A 23,630-nucleotide genomic window follows, 5' to 3' on the forward strand; every position below is an offset into this window, starting at 1 on the left:
TATATACCCTTGTGGGGCTTTCCAGTAGAAATGGCCCCTCTGGAATCCCTATACCATATGACATATCATAAAGCATCTTAATTACAGCTGTCCATGGCTGGGAGAGGTGAGGGATTAGGAAAGCTTCCTGTGCCTTTCCCTTCCCCAGCACTCCTGTGCTTAAGCATCCATAATTTGGCCCTCAGGGCATAGTGGTAACCAAGGCCTTGGCAAGGCCCCCTGCACGGGGATGAATTTCACCTAAATGGAATAAATAAATGGGGGAATACCATTTATGGTTAAACAGTTCCTTATGCTGTGAAGGAAATGGCAATGAGAACGTTTATACAACTACAGTCCTGGATGTTAAAGTAAGAATGGTAGTATTTGGATGTCAAATTACAATGACATTTTAGTATGAGCTCTGTAAAGCATTGTGGTGAGTCCACACCAGGTACGTGATCATAAAAGCTAGTTTAGAAGCTGGGAAATGGTCTTTCCAAATAAAATTTTTAAAATAGATCAGGCGATAAATAATGGGACCAGTTAAGATCTCAGCAATCTTCTATTAAGGTCCAGTTCTGCTCTCTGAAGTCAATGCAAGTTTTGCCATTGTCTTCACTGAAGGCAGGATTGGACCTTAAAACTGGATTGTAGATCACTGTTTAGCAAGGACTTTCATACAAATAAAAATATTCCCTTTAAAGAGAAATTATTGCACATTTTATCAATGTAGCTAAATTGGAGTAAGTAATTTATTTCATAGTGTTTAAGGCACAAATGGTCATAGTTCCTTGATAACAATAAGTTATGAAACTCTTCCATAGTATATTCATTTTCTCAACTCCACGCAGATTTATTTTTCTCAGTAGTTTAACAACAAATTCTATTGTACAGTAGAGGACTAAATTCTGCTGTCTCATAGGTTGGCCTCACTGACTTCAAACACAGCAGAACTTGTGTTACTGAGGTCAGAATTCAGCCCTTAGACAGCAGTAGGACATTTGATATGTTTCTGCAGACAAAACCCAGAGCTTAAAGATAATGCTGTAGACAGGCTGGCTGATAGTTTTTTGCCATGTGGATTAGAGGTCAGACATGCATTCTGACATTCAGCAGACCTTTGAGGCTAGAATTTAAAAATAAATGACGAAAAGAACAAAAAAAGTTCCTAGTAATAAGTGTTTTACCAGAATCACGTATCTATTATCACTGCTGTAGTATCCTTGGAGAAGAATCCTAGGCTTCCAGCCCAAGGATCTTGATGAATACTTGTCAAAATAATCACAGCTTTGTTGCTGTAGCACTGGTCTTTGAACAGCATTCAGGTTTAACTGACGTTCCTGAGATTAGCATTTTGGCAATTATTTATGAAAACAGTTGCGTTTTCTTTAAAGTAAGCTGGTTCAGACAAGATACAAATTATTTGTATCAAATTTGATTCTTTTAAAAGTAATAGTGTATAAAAATATACAGTAAATGACACAATGTTTATGCTGCCTTATCCCTTTCAAGGGTAACAACAAATACTGCAAATAATTAGTTAATTTAAAATACACAAGGATAGAGAAGGCACTGAAGTCAGTGGGTATTTTGTCTATATAATAACTAAGAGTCTGATCCAAAGCCCACTGAAGTCAATAGGAGTCAGCGCATTGCCTTCACTGAGGTTTGGATCATGCTCAAAGTAAAGAGAGCAGAATTTGATCCATAATAAATAAGTATAATAAAGAATGATCAAATGTCAACATTATATATATATATTTTTTTAAACGATATTAATCCACATGATCCAAAATGGCCACACTCTACACCCAATACTGATTGTGTTTCAAAGTTGGGTTTGTTTTTCGACAGTGCTGGAGCATTTCAGGATCAAGGTTTAACCAGCTGTTTTGTAGAGAATTTTTTTCAGCCGAAGCAACTGGTGTGGGAAGGAGCTGTTTACATCTGACTGCCACAAATGGGGTGGCTGTTCTGTTTTCAGCCCCTTTTGGAAGAGGCGTCACTGTGACCATGGGTACGGTCAGGCTCCGTTCTGGATTGAGACCTGGAGTGCTGGGAACAGTCTGTGTTTGATTTTTGATGAGAGATTTTGCCTTTTCTGTCTTATGACACATTAGAAAAAAACACACGGAAATAACAGCGACAATGAGTAAAAGAGCCACTGATACAAGTGGGATAATGATGGACAAAGGGTTGCTGCTTTCACGTGGCTTCACTCTGGGACTTTTGGCATTTGCTTTAACTGTGGTCTCAGTCCTTGCAGATCTGCTCTCGACTGGTTCCCCATTAAGCAATGACTCTTCCTCATTTTGATTTCCCCAGCGATTTCGGTTTTGCCACCTGATCTGTACAGTCTTTCCCAGTGCTTCCGTATGTCCCTCATCCTGTTGGGAAACGGGTGGCTCATCCTTGGAAGTAGTATGAATTTTTAAAGTATCAGTGTGGGTTAAGAAAGGCACTTGACTTGTAAAACTCTGCACAAGTAAAGGATCATATGGCATTATGACATATTGAAAATAGCCTACAGCAGGCTGCACATCATCAGCCCTGAGTATGAATGTGAATGAGTCATTTAACATATCAATACCTGTCATATTAGCATCTACATCAACCAGCACAACACCTCTGTCAATGTCATTTTGTGTGAACAAATTAATTCCTACAAACGTAGCATCATTTATCAACCTTCTTCTTACAATTCTTCCATGAGCTGGGGGCACTATCACTTCAAATTTGGGATTGCTATTTGTCAGATTAGCTAATTCTGTAGCATCCAGGTCCTTGATCCTTAATTTATAAGCCATCCTGTTTGGAATTTTCAGGTCAGATGCAGCTTTCACCAAAGGCCCTGCTATGATATTGAGTACCTGTCCTGTAAGATTACTTTCTGAGGTGAACAACATAAACTCCAATATATCCCGGGATGCACTGAGATTTGTCATAAGATAAGATAGTCTTCCTGAGTGTAAGTCTGCCTGCTCAAACTTAGTAACCTGCTCATTTCCAATCAGTAAATGGCCACATTTGAAGGGCACTGTTATTTCATAACTAATGTCAGTACTTTTTCCATTTGTTGTAGCTGATAGCTGTACATTAGTAATAGTGACAGAGGTCTGACCCTGTGGAAGTACCACATCAGTAAGGTTGACTAGGGTGAGAGAGACTGGTGTGACTTCAAGGTTGAAAAGTTTGTATAATGGGCGATGTTTGCCATCAGTCACACTAAAGTAAAAAACCCCAGAGGATGAACTTCCATCTTGTACAAACCAAACTCTGCCACTATCAACATCAGCTTGAGTGAAATCTTGTATGGATGTACTGAGATTGTTCATCATTGCTAAATAGCCATTGGTGGGATTGCTAATGACGGTGTATTTGATCTCTCCTGGACTGTTGTCTAAGTCTTCGACTTTCAGATTTTCTGGTCCTAGCACAGATGTATCTCCTTGCAGAACTTTCAAACGCAGTCCTTTAGTCTTCAACTCTGGAACTTGGTCATTCACTGGAACAATGGTGATATTAAACATCTCTTCCATAACATCGGTATCAGGCTTTCTTGCAGACTTACTCTTCAGGTTTAACCAAACAGCAAAAGTGAAATGATCAGCAAGTGATTCAGAGTTATCATGCATGTAAACGATTCCAAATTTGTTAAGTATGTACTGTGAGAAGTTAGGTTTTTCTTTGGTAATATTTCTTTCTCCAACCACAATTATGCCATGCTGAGGTAAAAATATAACTTGATACCAGACTTCATATATAGAACGTTGCACCTCAGGTAACTTAACCAATAGATTTGAAGCATCTAAATTTGTTTTGTTGATTAGGACTTTACCTCCTTCCTGAACAATAGCACCTTGCAGAAAGAAAAAGAGCAATTTAAAAACTATTACTTGGTCATTGCAACATTTCAGAAATAAGATGCACATGTGCAGTAGCAATACTAATGGAGCTCAGGGAAGAAGGATGTGGAGTCAATGTTTCAAATGCTCTCCTGGTATAGTTATATCCCACATTACCGTCTGTCACAGCTAGAAATTTATTACCACATTTTTTTTAAAAGTAGAGATTTAAAAGTCAGGGGATAAATTCCTATATTGATGGATGGGTGTTGGATTAAAGATGTAGCAATACCTTACAGCTACATAAGACACTCTATTATTTTCCCTAGAAATTACTACCACATCATTACAGCAAAAAAGGAGAATTGCAACCACAACATTAAAGAGGAACAAATAAATATATTGAATTTCTAAAGTGCTTTAATATTTTAAGGTCTCTTTAATAAAAAAAAAATAATAATAAAAAGGTTTAGTGAACTTTAGTTTCCCAGGCTAGTCTTCTGGCCAGGCATCAGAAAGAGGCATATAAAAGAAATAATTCACAAAAACCTTTCTATTAATAATAAACTCAAAAACCTTTCTGTTTTTGCAAAACGTACATTTTGGACTTAAACTACATTTTGATCAGTGTCCCTTTAAATGTTTACTAAAACAATTGGAAATCATTTGCAAAATATTACCTACACTGCAATCTATGCTATAAATATTTTGGTCACTTGTTATTGAGGAAAAGTTTGCCCTGCAGTTTTTCTAATTTGCTCATTGGATCCCACATGTGATCATAAACATTAGGAATCTCAAAGAGCACAGTAACCTTACCTGTATTTGCAAGCAGGCGACTACTCTGATCATGTCTGTTAATTTCATATGAAATGGCAACAAGAAACACCTGGAGATCCAGAGCTGCTGGTGGGGAGGAGACTGTAAATGTAAAGGAATCTTCTGCACTCCAGCCTACAGCCTCATTATGTGTGTGCTCATAGATGATCAAGCCTTCATCCACCTGTCCAAAGTAGAGGGAGTCAGTCACTTGAATATACAGGTACAACTGGAGAATAATCATAGGCACAACAGTCTGAAGCAGAACAAAGTGTCCATGACAATACTTAATGATTGTATACATAATGTATGTGAGGAAATTACCTTGTAGTTCTACTGCCTTGAATATATAATCTGTGCAATCTTCAAGTCATTAGCGCCAGACTGGCAGAACTTCCCAAGCTCTTAAATTTGCTTCCCTTTAGAAGTAGAAGTGACATAGAAATAAGTGAGCAGGCCCTCAAAAGGGTAAGACAGTAAAAAATACCTAGGAGCTGGGAGCTGGAGGAGCTGGTTCAATGACTGTTAAGTCATGCTCTCTATAGGGCAGCTCCTTCACCAACTATGGTCCATAAGGAGCTGACTGGAGTCCATGGCGGGCAGCTTGTATACTCAGCAGGGAATGGCACACAACAGCCAGTAAGGAATCTACCTCACACTCTATCCTGCTATTGCTGCCTTTGAGGATCAACAAACTTAAGAGTTAATAGAGTTCTGCCAGTCTCATGACAAGGAGTTAAGACTCAGGAGTGAGAGTCCAGTAGGATATCTTCAGAGAAATAAACATATCTACATAGAACACTTTGCCTGCCACTTTTCACATCAACACTTTTTTTGTACAAATAATACAAAGTATACATATATACACAAACACACACACACCACTTCTCCCACCACTGAAGTGTATCTGTCCCTGGGACTGCATATCTATTCAATAGCACATAGCAAGACCACTAAGCATCAGTCAGGGCAAGAAATGAAGAATACATTTTCAATTGAATTTCTAGTCTACAAAAAGCAATTACCTGCACTGGAATTTGGTCAGAATCTCAGGGTTAGTACCCATAATCTTGTGAAAGTGCCGTGGTATCTCTAGTAAGCACAAGAGGTCAGGACTTTGTTTTCAAGTCTCATCCAACAGATTTATCCTCATGCTGAAGCACTGGTTCACTGACTCAGAGAGAAGAGTGTTACATACCGAATCCTTGGAGAACTCTCATTCAACTAACTGACCTGGCTTAACCTGTGTTAGTTTGTGATTGCCAATGAGATCGCTGTTGAGATGGTATTTTTTCTAAATTTATAACCCATAAATACTTCTTTACACAGCTTGAGGTCATCTCATGGACTTCTCTAGCACGGGTTTCCATGACATATTTTTGAACGGACTAATTCTATCTATCTAAAGCATTTCTAGTGTTTCTAAAGCATTTAGCACTATGGAATCTAAGCTCCAACTATGAATGGGACCAACCCTGCTCCCACTGAAATCAATGGAAAAGTTTCCACTGACATTAATGGGAGAACTGAGCCCTGGGGGCCAAACTTCCAAAACAACGTCCAAAATAACATAATGTGTGTTACCCCAAAAATATAGTTATTGCTAAACTTTGCCCTTTGTGACTGGTGTTTGCCAGAATCCCCAAAAATGATGCAAAAAGATCATATGTCCATGTAGATACAGGGGCAGGATCACTCTCGTAAGCATAGCTCCAAGCTGGACAAAGCTGGACAAAGTAAATTTATGATTTTTACTATTTCTTTAAAATCTATCTAGGGTATTTTTACTGCACGCACATAGGAGTCTCTGGGCTAAGGAGAGGATGCCACTGGCATGGATTTTTTTGGTTCATTTATGCAACTGTTTCAAATAGGATTCAAAATTAGAAGATAATTGAATGAGTTGTATTCAGTTTAATTAAATAAACACATTTGGATTTAGTCTGGGGAGGAAGCAAGTGGCTAGTTGAATGAGAAAAAAGATTGTTGAGATATCATGAAAAGATTGCCAAGAAAACAATCCACTGTATTCAAAATTAATCTAACAGGCCTGGAAAATAAGATGCACAAATTAGTTTTTTATGCTGGCTGCAAAACAGCTGGCCTTGGACAAGTTCAATGGAAAGCGGGTGATAATTATGGCTTTTTTGAGGCAGTGAAACACAGACATAAGGAAGGAGATTAGTTCACTTCTTCTTTAGTCAAGATAAATGAGTTTCACTTGCAGTGAGAAGTATATATTTCTGAACACTGACTATAAGACCAAAGAAACTGAAAAAACTAAATTGAACCAAAATGCTTTCCAGTTCAAACCTGATTCACAAGAATTTTATTAACAAACAGAACCTGAATTTCTTATTCTTCATGGACTTTACTATTTTTTATCTCAAATTCCTACTGAATATTTGCACAATTCTAAGCTCCAAATATACATTATCAACCATATTTGCTACCTTTTTCATTGCTGTTTAGCTTGCTCCTATATGGCTAAAACACACTGAGCTAAGCCAGGTGAGAATTTTTCCCAACATAAAATTTTCCTTCTCTTTTCCCATTTCCCTTCATAAGGTTAGAGGACAATGGTTAAAACACCTGAGCCTTATCTACAATACAGCTACCACTAATGGAGCTGCACTTGTTGGAGACTATGGGTCCAAAAACTCCCAAGGACAGAGTTGTACCAGAGTTTGTAAGATATAAGGTTATAGAAAGAAGCTGCAGGGCATTTTGAAGTATTATTTTATAAATAACATTTAGAGACTGTATCATATCCACAAGAGAACAGAGTAAAAGTTACATTACAACCTAAGCTATGGCATTTCCTGACGTGAGTACATAACTGTTTAAACCTTATGTTCATAAATTCAGAGATTTTAAGACCAGAAGGGACCATTATGGCTATCTGAGCTGACTTCCTGCATAACACAAACCACAGAATTTCACCCAGTAATTCCTGCATCAAGCCCAATAACTGTGGTTGAACTACAGCATATGTTTTAGAGAAACATCTACTCTTGATCTAAAGATTTCAAGTGATGGAGAATCCACCACATTCCTTGGTAAGTTGTTGGTAATTGCGGTTAAAAATTTCCCCCTTATTTCCAGTTTTATATTGGTCAAGCTTCAACTTCCAGCCACAGGACCTTGTTATGACCTTGTTTGCAGATTAAGTAGCTGTCTACTATCAGATATCTCTTTTCTATGTAAGTACTTCTAGATCATGACCAAGTCACTTCTTAACTTTCTGTTCTATAAGCTACATAGATTGAGCTCCTTAAGTCTCGCTGTAAGGAATGTTCTCTGAGAGTAATTTGTTTTGTGGAACACACAATTATATCCAGATGCTTTACACAAAGGCTCAGTAATTCTCTTTTAGTAGCAGCCACTCCTATAACGTTCTTCATGGAAGGTAAATGAAGTTCCCTCTTTTTAACCCTTCAAATTCAAGGTCCTGCATCCTGGTTAAGATTCTTCTATCCAAGCATTTCCTTCAGGGGGATGCTCTTTAAGAGCCTAATCTAATGTTCACCAAAGTCAACAGAAAGACTCCTACTGACTTCAGGGGGACTGGGTCCAGCCTAAGTGATCATGACATTTGGTGTTAAACACCCCAAGGGACTTCTTGGATGACTTCTTCACCCAGGACCAATGACTTCCAACCTGTGCACTAGTGAGGAGTGAGAAATCAGGAAGGGAAACTGGATCAACCGACTAGCACTGGACATTGGAAAAGTCCACCTTAGTTAAATAAATACCATTATAACCAAAACAAGAGAGTGAAAATTATTCAGACTTCACCAATTTCCAATAGGGAGAGCAGGGGCTTCTCATCTAGTGGTCACTGCAAATTGCCAGATATTGAATGACACAGCTAAATTGGGCAATGATTGTGATGGGACACATGGCTGACACTAAAACAAGTGTAAAAGGCCTGGGCAAAGAATGAATAACTAGGATTCACTTTACAATAACAGTCTGCCACTGGACTTTCTGTAACGTGAATGCTTACCATGGATTGAGTAAAAGTGGAAATATCCTGTGAGGTGTTGTCAGTGTCTATTCTGATCAGTCTTCCAAGTTTTGGGGCTCTGACAATTGTAAAAGTGATAGGTCTGTTTCCTGTGTTGGCCACATCGTTGGTTACAGCTTTCAGATCATGAGCTGAAATAAGTTTCCTAGACCCTAAATAATAATTAAAAATAATACAAGTTTACAACAATGTAAATATTTCACCACAGGAAAACTTTCATATGTACCACACAGCCCATAATCTAAGTATATTTTCATTTATATAGCACTTTATAAAATTAGTTGTTTGACTATCTCCCTAATTCTCATATCTCAGTACTCAAAGAATAAGGGTGTCCCCCAACAAATGCAGATCTTTGTCATTAGGCAAGTTCACATACAGTAGCTTTTATTTACACTGTAGTGAGGTGGTGTAGCCTCCCTCTGAGCCAGAGGGGGAGGAACCACGCTCTCTGCCCAAGTGGGCCGAGTCAGGCTGGGCTTGGCCCTCCCACCGGAAGTTGAGGGGCGAGGCAAGAAGTACAAAAGACGGAGCCCCTAGCTCAGTTGGAACAAAGCCAGGGAAGGAGACAGACGTGTCCTTCTTGCTGCTGCCTGCTGACCCATCTGCAAAGCCAGGCAGCACCATGGACCTGGAGAGGACCAAGGCCGGGGAGGAGCGGTGGGACTGCCGGCGGCTGAGTACCCTGATGAAACAGAGGAGCCTGAGACCACGTAGCCTGATCCGGAACTCTGGTAGGAAGTAGCCCAGGGAAACCAGACTTTAGTTTGTTGGTATTGCAGCTTAACAGCCAGTCAGCATGTTGCGGGAGGATCCCCGCTGATCCAGTGGCAGGACAGTTTGCCACTGTTAGGGTCCTGGGCTGGGACACAGTGGAGTTGAGTGGGCATGCGTCCCCCTTCCCCTGAAACCCCACCTCTGGGGTGGCATCCTCCCCACCATAAGCCACGAAGCCTGTGTCTGTCTGTCTGTCGCCTGCCAGAGCCGGGGTGCTAGACTGTTGGCCAGCGCTCCCCTGCCTAAGGGCCAGCGCTCTAGACTGTTGGCCAGCGCTCCCCTGCCTAAGGACTAGCGCTCTAGACTGTTGGCCAGCACTCCCCTGCCTAAGGGTTAGAACTATCGACCGCTCATCAGCTCCGCCCTGCCTAAGGACTAAAGCTTAGAGACTGCTTATTTGTTCCACCCGCTAGAATGGTTGGGACACTAACCACTGATTCTCCCGATACTAGGCCATGAGCCCAGTGATGCAGTGAGGTGGTGTGGCCTCCCTCCGACCCAGAGGTTTTGCAGCCCAGAGGACTCAGACAAAGTGGCAGAAGGTATTTTTGTAGTAGCCCGTACTGCACTTCATTCATACCAATGATAGTAGAGCACTGAAGTTAAATCAAATCAAATCAATTGAAAAAGTAAAAAACCCCCAAAAAGCACTACACAATCACCACACTGGTGTGAAATAGAAAATGTATCTTCATAATGATTTATTTCACTAATATTAAAATATATGCATAGATATAGAGGAGGCCAAAAATCCTTTGCATACATAGTACTATAATAACCGATGCCCACTGGATTAGGGGCTACCAAAAGGCACCCTGGAATGTAGCCAAACCAAGACAATGTATACAATAGCTGTGACAACAGAACAAAGCTAGTGACTCCCTAAAAGAGTGAACGTAACACTAAAAAGTACATCATCTTCAAATGCCATGCATGCAGCATTGTCCACTGAACATTACCATGCAATGTTAGACATTTTATTCTACTTTAGAATAAATACTTCTGAAACAACTAATCTATTCATTAAAACTTCCTTATAATGTTTTCCTTTTGACAAAACCTCTTTTCGCAAATTATTTTCAGTAAATTTAAGAATATTAACACTTCAGCATGCTAGAAAGGAAATGTATTTTTTTTCTTAAAACCTACAGTGCAATAGTCTACCATAAATTACAATAAAGAATGGTCTCATGAATTTCCCACGTCTCCTTCCCCTCCAGGTTTAGCTTGCCCTTGAACAACAAGCATTTATGGGTATACATAGATCATTTTGGACATTAGTAATATATATCCTTGGAGCCTGAATCATCAACCAGTCTCCAGTAAAACATAATCTTTGCAAATGAGTAATGCAGAATAATATATGAAGAATGGGAATGTTTTAATCAGATGGTACTTTAAGCGTTCTCCTTATTTACAAGGCAATAGCTGTATCTTGGCTTAAACTATATATACTCTGAAACTGAGTTATTGTTATGCTGAAATGAGATCTTCCTGTTCTGTCCTCTTTCGTCCTTCTCCCTCCAATCACCTCTGTGCCTCTCAAGAGCCACACTGCTTAGGAAACATTAGCCAGGCCCCCATAGATAGGGTGCTTTAAATTATGTGTATTTTAAATGTTCCCCCCTTCTTCATTCCCCCACTCCCTAGCCAATTTAAACAGTAGGGATTTGCGGACCAGAAAATAGCTATAGAGTTGTGGATGATCCAACCCACCACTGACTGGCTCAGGTAATTCTCTTTCTGTATAACTAATATTAAACTTGTTTTCATCTCATAGAGTAACTCAGGCTCACTCAATTATTCAGGACATTGTTTCTCCTAAATATTTATTTTTGAGAGGAAACCCTCTTAATTCCAGATATTTCTGTGCAGACATTTTTCTGTGGCTTGAAATTTCTCCCTCTGCAGCAACCCTGTTCCCAGAGCTAGTAGATATGTACCATACGTCATAAATAAGGCTAAGATTTTGTCATGGTTATTTTTAGTAAAAGTCATGGACAGGTCACAGGCAATAAACAAAAATTCATGGAAGCCATGACCTGTCTGTGACTTTTGCTGCTGCGGCTCCATGCTTTCCCCCACCACTGTGGTGACTGGGGGCTGTGGATTCCCCCTCTGCCCACGGTGGCTGGGAGCTGCAGGGTGACCATATTTCCCAAAGAGAAAATGGGACACCCCAGCCGCTTGCCCAAGGCATCCTCCTCTGCCCGCACAAGGCTGTCACCTGTCGCTGGAACCCCGAGGAGGGCTCCCTCAGGAGTCTGTCACCTGTCGCTGGAACTTTGCAGGGGGCCCCCTGTCACTTGTTGCTGGAACCCTGCCAGGGCCCCACTGGCTGTCAGCTCCAGAGTCCTGCAGCCCCTGGGACTGAAGCAGAGAATGTCACGGAGGTCTCTGGAAGTCATGGATTCCGGGACTTCCATGACCTCCGTGACATAAACATAGCTTTAGTCATAAAACATGGGTAGAGTAGCTTATGCCCAACTTCGAAGACCAGACACATGCTCTACAATGTGTCCAGGCTTCACCTGCCCATAGAGCAAAATTCCTGAGGTTGCTTCAACATTGAGGTTTCCTTCAATCCCATAAAATGTAACCAGACTGTGACTATTATATATTTGTGGGTGGGAGAGGCTACTGAAAAAGAAGAAAAAACAGTGCCATTACCGTAGGCACAACCCCTTCAGGATAGTCAAAGTGCCGCAGTTCAGAAAAGCTGAATCAAACAAGTTTAATGTACATCGCTACACAGACAATCTCAATGTTTAGGAGCAAGCTTTTTCATTTTTATAGAACAAGTGGCAAAAAAGAGAGAGAGGAAGAATGAGGAAAAAATGAAGAGTTAAGGTTAACCAAAATGTGAAAAAACTTAGCACAATTTCTCTCTCTCCATATATATATTTACTAACTCAAAGTAAAGTAACAGCTCAGCAAAGACCATAGACCAAGCTGAGCAGGTGGTGAAGGAAATATATTTTCCATGCTGGAAAGCTGTCAGAAAGTCTAGAGACTCTTCCTACGAAAATGTGTCCGGAATTTTTTTTTTATAATTATCTTTGGCTTACAGTAGAAATTCCTGTAAACCCTGTGCCTGAGGCAACCTTACAAACCAAAAAACACCAGACAGGCGTGGTACAGATTAATAAGGCTTGTAAGTGGATTTATTTTAATCACATTTATACTGACTGAATTACAAGACCATGCTGCAATAGCCTATTTTTTTGTTTCTTTAAGTGGCTTGTATTATGAGGCTTTATTTATGAGAATTCTGTTTTAAAAGGTAAAGAAACTTAAATATTTCTCTCATGCTAGCTTAACACATCATATATAGATGAAAAGCTGCAGTGCAAACTTCCCCAACACTGAATCCCTCCCTGTGTTGATGGATAACCTTATCTGAAAGACAAAGGTAGTTCAGGCAACATACTATCTGTATGAAAGGTGTAACACGCAGAAGTGCTGGTAAGAGACAAATCTTTATTTCTTAGGCCCCAGTAACAAGATGTGAGTCAGTTATAAAAGTTAAACCTGGGACCTTTCCAGAAGTCAGTGTCTCGTGTTATGCTACTGTCTCATCCAGGAATCACTTCTGGGCAGAACTGTGCTACAGCAGAGCTTGAAACTTGTCTACTTGCCGGTGATGAGTACAAAACATCTCTGATGCGTGTGGCTCCTAATCCATCAACTCCTTCAGGATTTAGGCTTTCATTTAAAAAGTTAAGATGTTGGCTCTTATGGTTGCAAGCATAAACTTTCAAATGTGAACCAAAGCAATTCTGTCTTCCCAAGTCATCAAAAAGACAATTGTAAGGGCACGTCTTCACTACCCGCCGGATCGGCGGGTAGCAATCGATCTATTGGGGATCGACTTATCGCGTCTAGTGAAGACGCGATAAAATCAATCCCTGATCGCTCTGCCGTCGACTCCGGAAATCCACCGCAGCAAGAGGCGGAAGCGGAGTCGACGGCGGAGCGGCAGCGACCTCACAGCCAGGTAAGTCGACCTAAAATACGCAACTTCAGCTACACTATTCACATAGCTGAAGTTGCGTATCTTAAGTCGACCCCCCCGCCCCGTAGTGTAGACCTAGCCTAGGTCTCTGCTGCTTTTCATAACTTTCTCAAGGAGCAACTAAGTGAATCAGCCCACTGGTTAGTATCAATGTTGCTATTCAGAATCCTGAGGGCATTAAACTTTATTCAGTTCCTATAACTTATGAGGAGTTGAGACAGGCTCAATATTCTAAAACGTACTTTACGCCACTAGCTTCTATGAACTTATAGAAGAATTTTGGAATTAATTCAGTTTAGTAATCTCCTGTGTTTAGAAGTAACAACAGTACAAGTCATACTAATGTGCATATATATCAATACCCATATCAATAAATTAAACATTTGACAAATGAATTCAACTGTGGTTTTAAAAATTACAAATTTGGATATGTGAGAAACAAAGTGGGTAAGGTAATATCTTTTACTGAACCAACTTCTGTTGGTGAGAGCAACAAGCTTTCGCTCTACACAGAGCTCTTTTTTGGGTCTCTGGCCTTGTCTACACTGGGGGAGGGGGGGGCTCGATCTAAGTTACGCACTTCAGCTACATGAATAACATAGCTGAAGTCGACGTACTTAGATCTATTCACCGCGGTGTCTTCTCTGCGGTGTGTCAACTGCTGCCGCTGCCCCGTCGATTCTGCCTGCGCCTCTCGCGGCAGTGGAGTACAGGAGTCGACGGGAGAGTGCTCGGGGGTCGATTTATCGCGTCTAGACTAGACGTGATAAATCGACCCCCGCTGGATCGATTGTTGCCCGCCGATTCGGCGGGTAGTATAGACATACCCTCAGTGTAAACTCAAAAGCTTGTCTCTCTCACCAACAGAAGTTGGTCCAATAAAAGATATTACCTTACCCACCATTTCTTTCTAATATCCTAGGACCAACAAGACTACAACACTGCATACAACAAATATAGACGTGTATCCATCTACAGCTGTTTTATAGCCTGGCAGATATCTATCATATAATTGTACACATTATTTCCTATGCAATTATTTCAAGTAAACTGAATCAAAATAATTTTATAGCCGAAGCCATACCTGGAAACACTCCCAGTCCTTTGTTAATTTCTAGGCTGATAACTAGAGTGCGAGCTGTGATACTAAAAATTTGTCGAGGTGCAAAGTTCAAACCATCTGTAACCTGAAAGTTGAAGCCTCCAGACATTGCTCCTAAAGAAAACAAAAATAATCACTTTCTTGTAAATTCAAATATTATTTTAAAAATCCCTTGTTATTTATACAGAATATGGTGGGAATACACATTGGGACAAATTCTGTTCTCACTTACACCACAGTAAAACCAAAGTAATACCACTGAAGTCACTTCCAATTTGTACTTTTGCACCTGAACATCCAAGAGTTAAATTAAAGCATAATGCAGAAGAGATTATAAACAATAAAAACTACTGAGTTCTGTTTGCATTTTTAAGGCCAGATTCTCCACTGGGTTAATCAGCAGAGTCCATTTGACTTCAATGGAACTACGCCAATTTACACTAAAGGGATATCTGGTGCTTAACCTCTTTATTCTTCCCTTCTTTTTATCTTAGCAGTGGCACTATCATTGAAGTAGCAATCTGGCCCAGATGCAGTTTTTGCAGCAAAACAACTATAATGGCATTACTCTGGAATATGTTTGTAGAGATAAATCGGCTCTGAGTTTAAGCAATTAAAAATATTCTGCAGCAATTAAAAATATTTCACTTCTAGATAGCTTCACTAAGAGGACCCGCAGCCTCAGACTAAACTATTACGCAGCCAGTATGTGCTAGAAAGAAATAAATTTCTTCTTTAAAATCTCCGAGCCTGGATTTACTCTGGCTTGACTGTCAGCAAAATATGTCCCAATGACTGCACGGGGATTGGAATATTGTAAAATTATACTGCCACACTCTACCATTCCGAGGCTCACAGCACCGCCAGTAAACTCCTGAACAAGTGATGACTAGGGGGCGCTAAGATTATTTTTTAAGAAGAGGGTCAATGAAAAATTAAAAACGTTAATTGCTGTCACTAGCTATTAACATTTATAAGTATCTGCCTGTTATATTTAATTTAACTCCTTTATGTTGTTATATGAATGTATATCCTGTAAGCAGAAGAGATCACTACACACTTTCATGTAATGATCAGCATTTTTTGACAAGTTATAAATTAACATATCAGAAGAATTAATGTTGGTCTGAGACCATAGTTAATGACGGAATACCGTAGCTGAAGTCGACGTATCTTATTCCGACTTACCTTCCGTCCTCAGGGCACGGGATCGATGGCCGCGGCTCCCCCGTCAACTCCGCTACCGCCGCTCGCTCCGGTGGAGTTCCGGAGTCGACGGGGAGCGCGTTCGGGGATCGATATGTCGCATCTTGGACGTACCCTTTTAGTATTGTGTTATTTCTATCATAACTGATTTTAAAGGGGCCATTGAATAGTTTGATCAGAATGAAGAAAAGGTGAAGTGAAAAGAAAGGCGGCCAGAGAGAAGAAGGTTGTAATTGTTGCAGTAAGAGATGATGAGGCCCTGGGAAAGGGTTGGGCTGGGAGAATGGAAAGGAACAACCTGATTTCAGTGATGCTGGAGAGGAAAAATGTGAGGATTTAGTGGCAGATTCTGTGGAGGGAAAGGAAGAAAGAAATGACACAGATTGCAAGCCTGGGTAGGGTGAATGGTGGAATGCTGATCCTGACAGAGAAGAGAGGGCTAAGACAGATATGGAAAGAAGGAGAATTTCAGTTTTTACTATGCTGAATTTGAGCTGGTGACAGGACAACCAGGATGAGATGTGAAAGAGACAGATAATGATGCAACATTGAAGGGAGAGGGAAAAGGTGAGGATGAAGAAGTAGCTTACAACTCACAACATAAGAGTTCATAGAATCATAGAATCATAGGGTTGGAAGGGACCTCAGGAGGTCATATAGTCCAACCCCCTGCTCAAAGCAGGACCTAATCCCCAACTAAATCATCTCAGCCAGGGCTTTGTCAAGCCTGACCTTAAAAACCTCTAAGGAAGGAGATTCCACCACCTCCCTAGGTAACCCATTCCAGTGCTCGAAGAGTTATTAATCAAAGCTGTGTGATATCAAAGGGAAAAGGGAAAAGCATAGAGGGCCAAGGGCATAGCCCTGGAGGACATCAAGAGAGCCAGAGGGAGGATAAGCCACTGAAAGAGTGGTCAGAGAAACTAACCAAGAGCCAGAACAACAAAAGTCACTGGTGCCTAGGGATGCATGAACTTCCAGGAGGATGGAATGATCAACGGTATAAAAAATGGCATAATGGATGGAAGAGAATAAGAAGGGGATCCTTGGCCAGGAAAAGGTCATTGGTCACCTTTGGTAAGAGAGGCTCCAGGGAATGGAGGAAGCAGAAGACAGATTGCAGGGGCTGGTTGGTGGAGAGGAAGTCAAAGAAGCAGTGGTAGATGACTGGAAATGAGGAACAGAGAGAAGTTAAGTGACATCTGGCAAGGCAAGCATAGCCAAGAAAGGGGCTCTGAAGACTGGGACAAGAACAGAATATCTGAAGGCAAAGGGAAGGGAGGAAGATGAAAGCGGTGAGAGAGATATTGAGGGGAGGTCAAGTGTAGACAGGCTCCAGGGTCAGACTGTGAGGTTAGAGTTTGAGAATAGGAGGAACACCTCCAAGTCATAGGCCACGGTGAAGGAGAGAAAAATGCAGGCGGAAGCGGAACCAAAGTGGGAGAAAGCAGAAAAGGTGAAATATTTGCCAGATAGGGCTCCTTTTTCTCTTTGAGGTAACTGGTGTGATTCTGAACTGAGAGGAAGACTCAAGAGGAGAGTTGTGCAGCATTACAGATCAGACAGAGAATAGATTCCACACCACTGATCACTGGAAAGTGAACTGTTACAGACTGTTTCACAGCCTAAATGGGTGCAAATATCTTTATCTATGTTAATTTCCTATGGCTGCAGATGTGCTTTTGTCATTTCTCAGACCCAAGTGATGAAGGATTCAGTGCCTCAAACCTAGGACATCACCCTTCTATCTCAATTGCAAGGATTTAACAAAAGGTCAAAATCTTCCCAGTGTCACTATAGGTAAAATTACTAACTCATTTTTGCTGCATCCTGGATAATCTCTAAGACACAGTTCTTTACTCTGTATTCTTCCTAGTACCCCTCCTTTCTGCTACTGAGGTAATATGGGAATGGAGGAGGATGAGAAGAGAGGTGGTAATAGCTTTATTAAAGCCCACCCTACTTTTATGGGTGAAGTTAGCTATGGGACACGTTCATTCTTGTAACTTTCTCACCACAGCCACCTGGGGAGCTGTGACCAACCCCTACTCCTTTCTCATTGCACATGCATTCTCTCTGCAGTAACAGGAATGAGCAAGCAGAGAAAATGACCCCGTCTCTGGCTTTATCCAGTATCAGGAACAAGCCGAGTGGTGAAGTGAATGTCCTCCACTGCCTCATAGGAAGCCCGACGTCACCCATGGGAAGCATGGGATAGAATATCATTGATCTATTCTTCGCTAAACTGCATTCCTGGAAATCTGCTTTTAAGATGGGGTTTGTGGTTAAGCAGCACACAAATTAGGAACTACATATAGCACCTTTCATCAGAGAGGAACCCACACACTTAACATACTGTGGTAACTAAGGCCCCAAAATTATGAGTTTTTTCTATTTAAGAATTGCCCAGGCATGAAGGACTGCTAGTAAAGTTAGAACAGAGTGTTGAGAGAATAAAAACCCAAGGTCTAACGGCTAAATTTCTTCAACAGTTTGAGGAAACTCAGAGCTGTTGCAGCCTTTCACAGAAGTGTTCTGCTGGTGCAGCTAAAGAAACTTCCCCCTTTTCCCTGTCTATGAATGAATTAAAAATCATATTACATTAACATCAAACTGTGATGCAGGCAGACTAGTTGCCAGCTCATGCCAAGGCCCCTGGGTCTCAAGTGATAATAAATGCATAGCTGAAACCAGTCTGGCTCACCTGTGTGTTGGTACTGTTAAAACAGGTATTAGAGTTATAAGAATGTGTTTAGACTTTATGAAATGCTTGTCAGTTGCTGCACATATTAATCTCACTTATAATATCTGTATCCCATGTTATAAGGTAATATTTAAGTGTTTGCTCTGTAACTGTAAATCACCAGACAGGAGAGAAGCATTAATGAGTGCGAAAGAACTAATTTCCAACAGGATGTGTTGTCTCCCACCCAACAAAGAAGGCCCAGCAACATCAGATGAACTATTGTGGAACATCAGGAGACAAAAGATTTTGTTGATTGCTACCACCACCACCCCCCCAACGAAAAAGAGACATTCAAGTGAATTCTTCCCAACAGCTGAATTGGCAATGTGAAGCAGAAGGGAATGGAATCAAAAGCCCTTAAAAAGAGGAACTGTATCTTTTATGCGGCTTGGACTCTGAGGGGAAGGATTACTAAGCATAAGCAAAAGATCCCCAGTGCTTGGCCTGAGTTATTATAGAAGCTTCTATGACTTTTTGAAACTTAGGATTGGAACTCATTTGTGTGTACATGTTTACCTGCTTTAACCTTTTAAATAACCCTCTTATTTCCTTTTCCTAGTTAATAAATCTTTAGATAGTTCATTACAGGATTGGCTACAAGTGTTGTTTGTGGTTTGTTAAGATGCATTTGACCTGGGCTAAGTGACTGGTCCTTTGGACTGGAAATACACTAAAAATCACAGCACTATTCAGGTTAAGAGATCATCTGTCACAAAAGTAAGCTTAACTGGGTGGCAAGGTAGATCCAAATACCCAAGGGCACTGTCTATGACTTAATGGCAAGGCTGTTACAGTGTTTGAGGGGTTGACACTTGATAATTGCTGGTGAGTATAGAACTCAATCAATTTGGGGTTTGAGCCCTGGTTCTTAACAGTCTTCCCTGAAGTTGCTACTCACACTTGAGCTTTGCAGGACAGTTTGACATAAACATGGATATGATATGATGTGCCAGATATAGTAGCAAAATGGGGAACTTCCTGGGTTCAATCCTTGAGGAGGCCACTTAGGGATCTGGGGCAAAATCAGTACTTGGTCCTGCTAGTGAAGGCAGGGGGCTGGACTTGGTGACCTTTCAGGGTCCCTTCCAGTTCTATGAGATAGGTATATCTCCATATATTATTAAATAAAATGTGTACAAAAGGGAAGCCAACTATAAGTAATACAGCTTTGAGCAAAATATTATAAACTTTAGTGACAGAGTTCACTTCATGGGCAATTCTGTTAGAAAAGAAAGAGATTGCATTCATGTTGGTTTATTTTAGTTTAAGTGATAAAGAGAAGAAGTAAGGCTAATGTTTGCAATCAAACATGCTTATGCTGTCAAGTTAGTTAAATACATGCTGAAAGAGGCAGTAAAAAAAAGGAACTGAAACCAAATACTGTGTTTATAAAGATACTTGGCCCAGAGTAGAATAATCAGAAATGTAACTGTTTGAGTAATAATGCACAGACTCAGATGAGCCCTACAGACTACCATTGTTGTTAAAAGAAGAACAGAAATGGAAGATTTATAAAGCTATTCTGATTGGCTGGAGAACAACAATTCTTGAATTGACTTTGCATTGTATAATGGACTATTACATTTAAAGAGCATAAAAGAATATGGAGAAACTTTGTATAAACTACATGAATTTTAAACTGGACATTTCAGCAGCTAGACAAGTGTTGATGGAAAAACTGCAACTTGACCAAGCATAACTGCAATGCTGGCCAAGGGATGCACCGAAAGGGGCCCATGGAAAGCAACATGCAGAAGTAAGTTGCTGACTGGAGCAAACCAGTCAGTGTTCAAGGTATGGCCCAGGATGACTGCAACAGTTATGGCCTAACTTTTCTTACACAAGCTGGTGCAATAAGGTGTGTTACACAAAGAGACTGCAAAATTCCAGTCCCAGTTACAAGAACTCTAAAGCTAATGTCTTGTCCCTGACTGAGGGGATGATTCTCATTTTGATTGGACAATTCAAATCTTTGGAAGGAGATGGGTCACGATCTGATTGGTCAATGCCACCATTTCCAAGAAGAGAAATCAAGTTGGACCACACAGCAGATATAGAATAAAATGGCCTGTCTTCTTCAATACATTGCTTCCCAAAAGCCAAAGACACCTGGAAAGGAGAAGACTGAGGTCCTGGACCAGCCACCTGGGAGTCTTCCTGGTGACAAGAACCTATCTTAGATAGGCATCTTTAACTGTCTTTTTACTAATTTCCAGCAAGTTGGGTTGCCTGGTAGCATATTAGGAAAAGACTACAGTCATGTGCATCCTTTGCTCCACCAGCGTTTGCATGTCAACTCCTGCTGTGAACAATAACTGAGCTGAAAGCTGATGGCTGAGCATAGATCTGGTGATAAGTACCACATAGAATTTCTCTTGGATAATGACTCAAATCAGTCAATTGACCACTTCCTGAAACTGAGTATCTAATTAATAAGTAAGTGTACATGCTTGTGTATGTGTTTTAAAGATTGTCAGAGTTATATTGTGTCTCTTTGTTTTGGAACAGGTTTCAACCAAAATTTTTGTAAAGTAGCTTTACAACTGAGCAAGTTACAATTAGTAACTAAGATTGTAGAACTGTGTCTATCATAGCTAATAGTTTCATACCGTCTTTCAAATTCTAGGTGTATACAGACATAAGATGAGACCAGGTGAGTGAGCTTCTTGTACTGCACTCAGTCTATACAATCTGTCATAAATGCAGGAGTTTATTTTAGGTAGATAGGACTGTTAGTCAGCCCCATTAGCCTGGGGCTAATATCATCCATTGGGAAATAGGTTAAAAGGGTTGACTACTATAGATTTATTGGGAAGGAGACCTTGGCGAATTGGCATGTATAATAATTGACCAAACAGTTTTGTGAACTCCTTGCCAGAGGATGTTGTGAAGGCCAAGACCATAACAGGGTTCAAAAAAGAACTAGATAAGTTCATGGAGGATGGGTCCATCAATGGCTATTAGCCAGGATGGGCAGGAATGGTGTCCCTAGCCTCTGTTTGCCAGAAGCTGGGAATGAGCAACAGGGGGTGGATCACTTGATGATCACCTGTTCTGTTCATTCCCTCTGGAGCACCTGGCACTGGCCACTGTCGGAAGACAGGACATTGGGCTAGATGGACCTTCGGTCTGACCCAGTAGGGCCATTCTTATGTTCTTATGATTCAGTTTTGGATTGTTTTTCCTCTGTTGTCTTAGCAACACTGGAGTTGATAACCAGTTGGCACAAGTGAGGCCCTATCCTGAAGGAATCAGTCAAAAATCTAAACAAAGTCTCCTTCACAATAGAGTAACTGTGTGTAAGTATTATTTTGTGTTGTGGTTGTGTAATTTGATTTTGAAAACCTAAATATCAACAAATTTTCTAATTTATGTAGCCAAATCACAGTCCAATATCATTTTTGTCTTCTTATGCAGGTAATCAGTTGCTTAACAAAGGTTTGTTTTATACCCTTTCTTATAATACACACTGAAATATGAAAAATACAGAAAAATCATTTCACCCACTACAGAAATGCAGCCACCTCTGGGTGAAATGCAGCAACTGACAAACAGCACACAGCAACCATACACAAGAGTTTAGAAGAGGCATTAAGGAACACTATACTATACTAAAGAATGCTATATCCAGTTGAAACTGCCGAGGAAATTAAGGTAGGTAAATACAGAAGCTGACATCTAGCTGAAACCCTAGAGTTAAGAACCCTTCCCTTACAAAAAGTCCCTTGAGATCCTTAACAAGAAGTGGTCAGAAACTCAGTTTTACATCTCATTCAAAAGATGGCATCTTCAGCATCACAGTGTTCCCTAACACAATACGTGGGCATCAGTTCACTACTGACACAGAAGGAAAAGAACCATGTACTATGATACAGCCTTTCCTATCCCTCCACACAGCTAAAACTCTCATCAGGCTTCCATCTCACATCTCAATTACTGCAACATCCTTTTCTGTGGCCTTGACAAATGAAATCTTGTCCCGCTCATATCCATTCAGAATGCTGCTATGAGATCATTTTCCTAGCCTGTCACTTTGATCATGTTACCCCTCTCCTTGCATTCCTTCACTGGCTCTTCTCTTCTCTATCAAACTTGACTTCACTTTCAGGGCTCTTCACAACCTATCTCCACCTGACATATCTCTTATTCAATATTGAGATGTCGATTTCCACCTCCAATCAGCCCATGATGTCAGCCTGCATTGGTCACTTGTTAAATTTTCAAACAGGCATCTTCATGTTTTCACCCATGCCACCTTTCACATCTGGAAGAAGCTTCCTAAAATCCTCAAAACTAGCTCATTATGCACCTTCAAAACCCTCCCTTGCTGTGAGGCCTACAGAAAGCTTGACAGTGGCTTGGCTGCTGCTGTGCTGAGACCAATGCCTATCGTGCTGACCAATACTGTGTCTCTGTTTCCTTGTATCCCCGACAGTCTGCCGGTATCCAGCTGTTGTCTTATACTTAAATTTGTAAGCTGTTTCGAGACAGGCCTGGTTTTTGTTCTGTGTTTGTACAGCATGTAGCACAATGAGGTCCTGATCCATGACTGAGGCTGCTAGGTGCTATGGTAATACAAATCAATCAATCAATACATCTACTGAATTACCAATACTACTTCCTACAACACCTAGGTGTTTGCTGGAAGTTACCTACTCAGGTAACGACCTGAAACCTTCCATTTTGCTTGTGAGATCATACATCACTTAATTAGTGCTTCTAAAATTACATCATGTTACAAGACTATCTCCATGGGATTACATTTCTGAATATCCCCATAGGATTACATAACAGAATATTCCCACATGGTAGTTTTAGAACTACCTACCATTGTGTACAAACACCAGCTGTCCTTCCATTATATGAGCCTGGGTAAAATTAAGGATGCTTTTGTTTGGAGAAGACTTAAGAGCCAAGTGGCCATTGCTAGGTGGAGTAATAGAGTACACTAGCTCTGATGCTGAGGAGTCTTTATCTTCTGCACAGAGGTCATCAACTGTTATTTCCGTAACTGAGCCCACCCAAACCTTAAAAAACAAAAACAAAAAACAGACGAAGAAAAAATTACATGGATTGGATTGATTCACTGCATCTCATGTTGCTAAAAC

At 40.7% G+C, this 23,630-nt stretch overlaps 1 protein-coding gene across 1 annotated transcript in view; it reads right to left on the reverse strand.

Annotated features, from left to right (window-relative positions):
- Nucleotides 1–1,787: 1,787 nt before the first annotated feature.
- The window catches only part of LOC135880390 (chondroitin sulfate proteoglycan 4-like), a 56,530-nt gene continuing 34,687 nt past the window's right edge, over nt 1,788–23,630 (reverse strand). The window contains exons 6-10 of the mRNA XM_065406669.1: nt 23,351–23,549; nt 14,553–14,684; nt 8,656–8,828; nt 4,647–4,830; nt 1,788–3,841 (exon numbers count right to left, since the gene is read on the reverse strand). Coding sequence (XP_065262741.1) covers nt 1,788–3,841; nt 4,647–4,830; nt 8,656–8,828; nt 14,553–14,684; nt 23,351–23,549 — 2,742 coding nt within the window. The remainder of the gene's footprint in view (nt 3,842–4,646; nt 4,831–8,655; nt 8,829–14,552; nt 14,685–23,350; nt 23,550–23,630) is intronic.

This window comes from Emys orbicularis, chromosome 6 (assembly GCF_028017835.1).
Source record: "Emys orbicularis isolate rEmyOrb1 chromosome 6, rEmyOrb1.hap1, whole genome shotgun sequence".
Classification (NCBI taxonomy): domain Eukaryota; kingdom Metazoa; phylum Chordata; order Testudines; family Emydidae; genus Emys; species Emys orbicularis.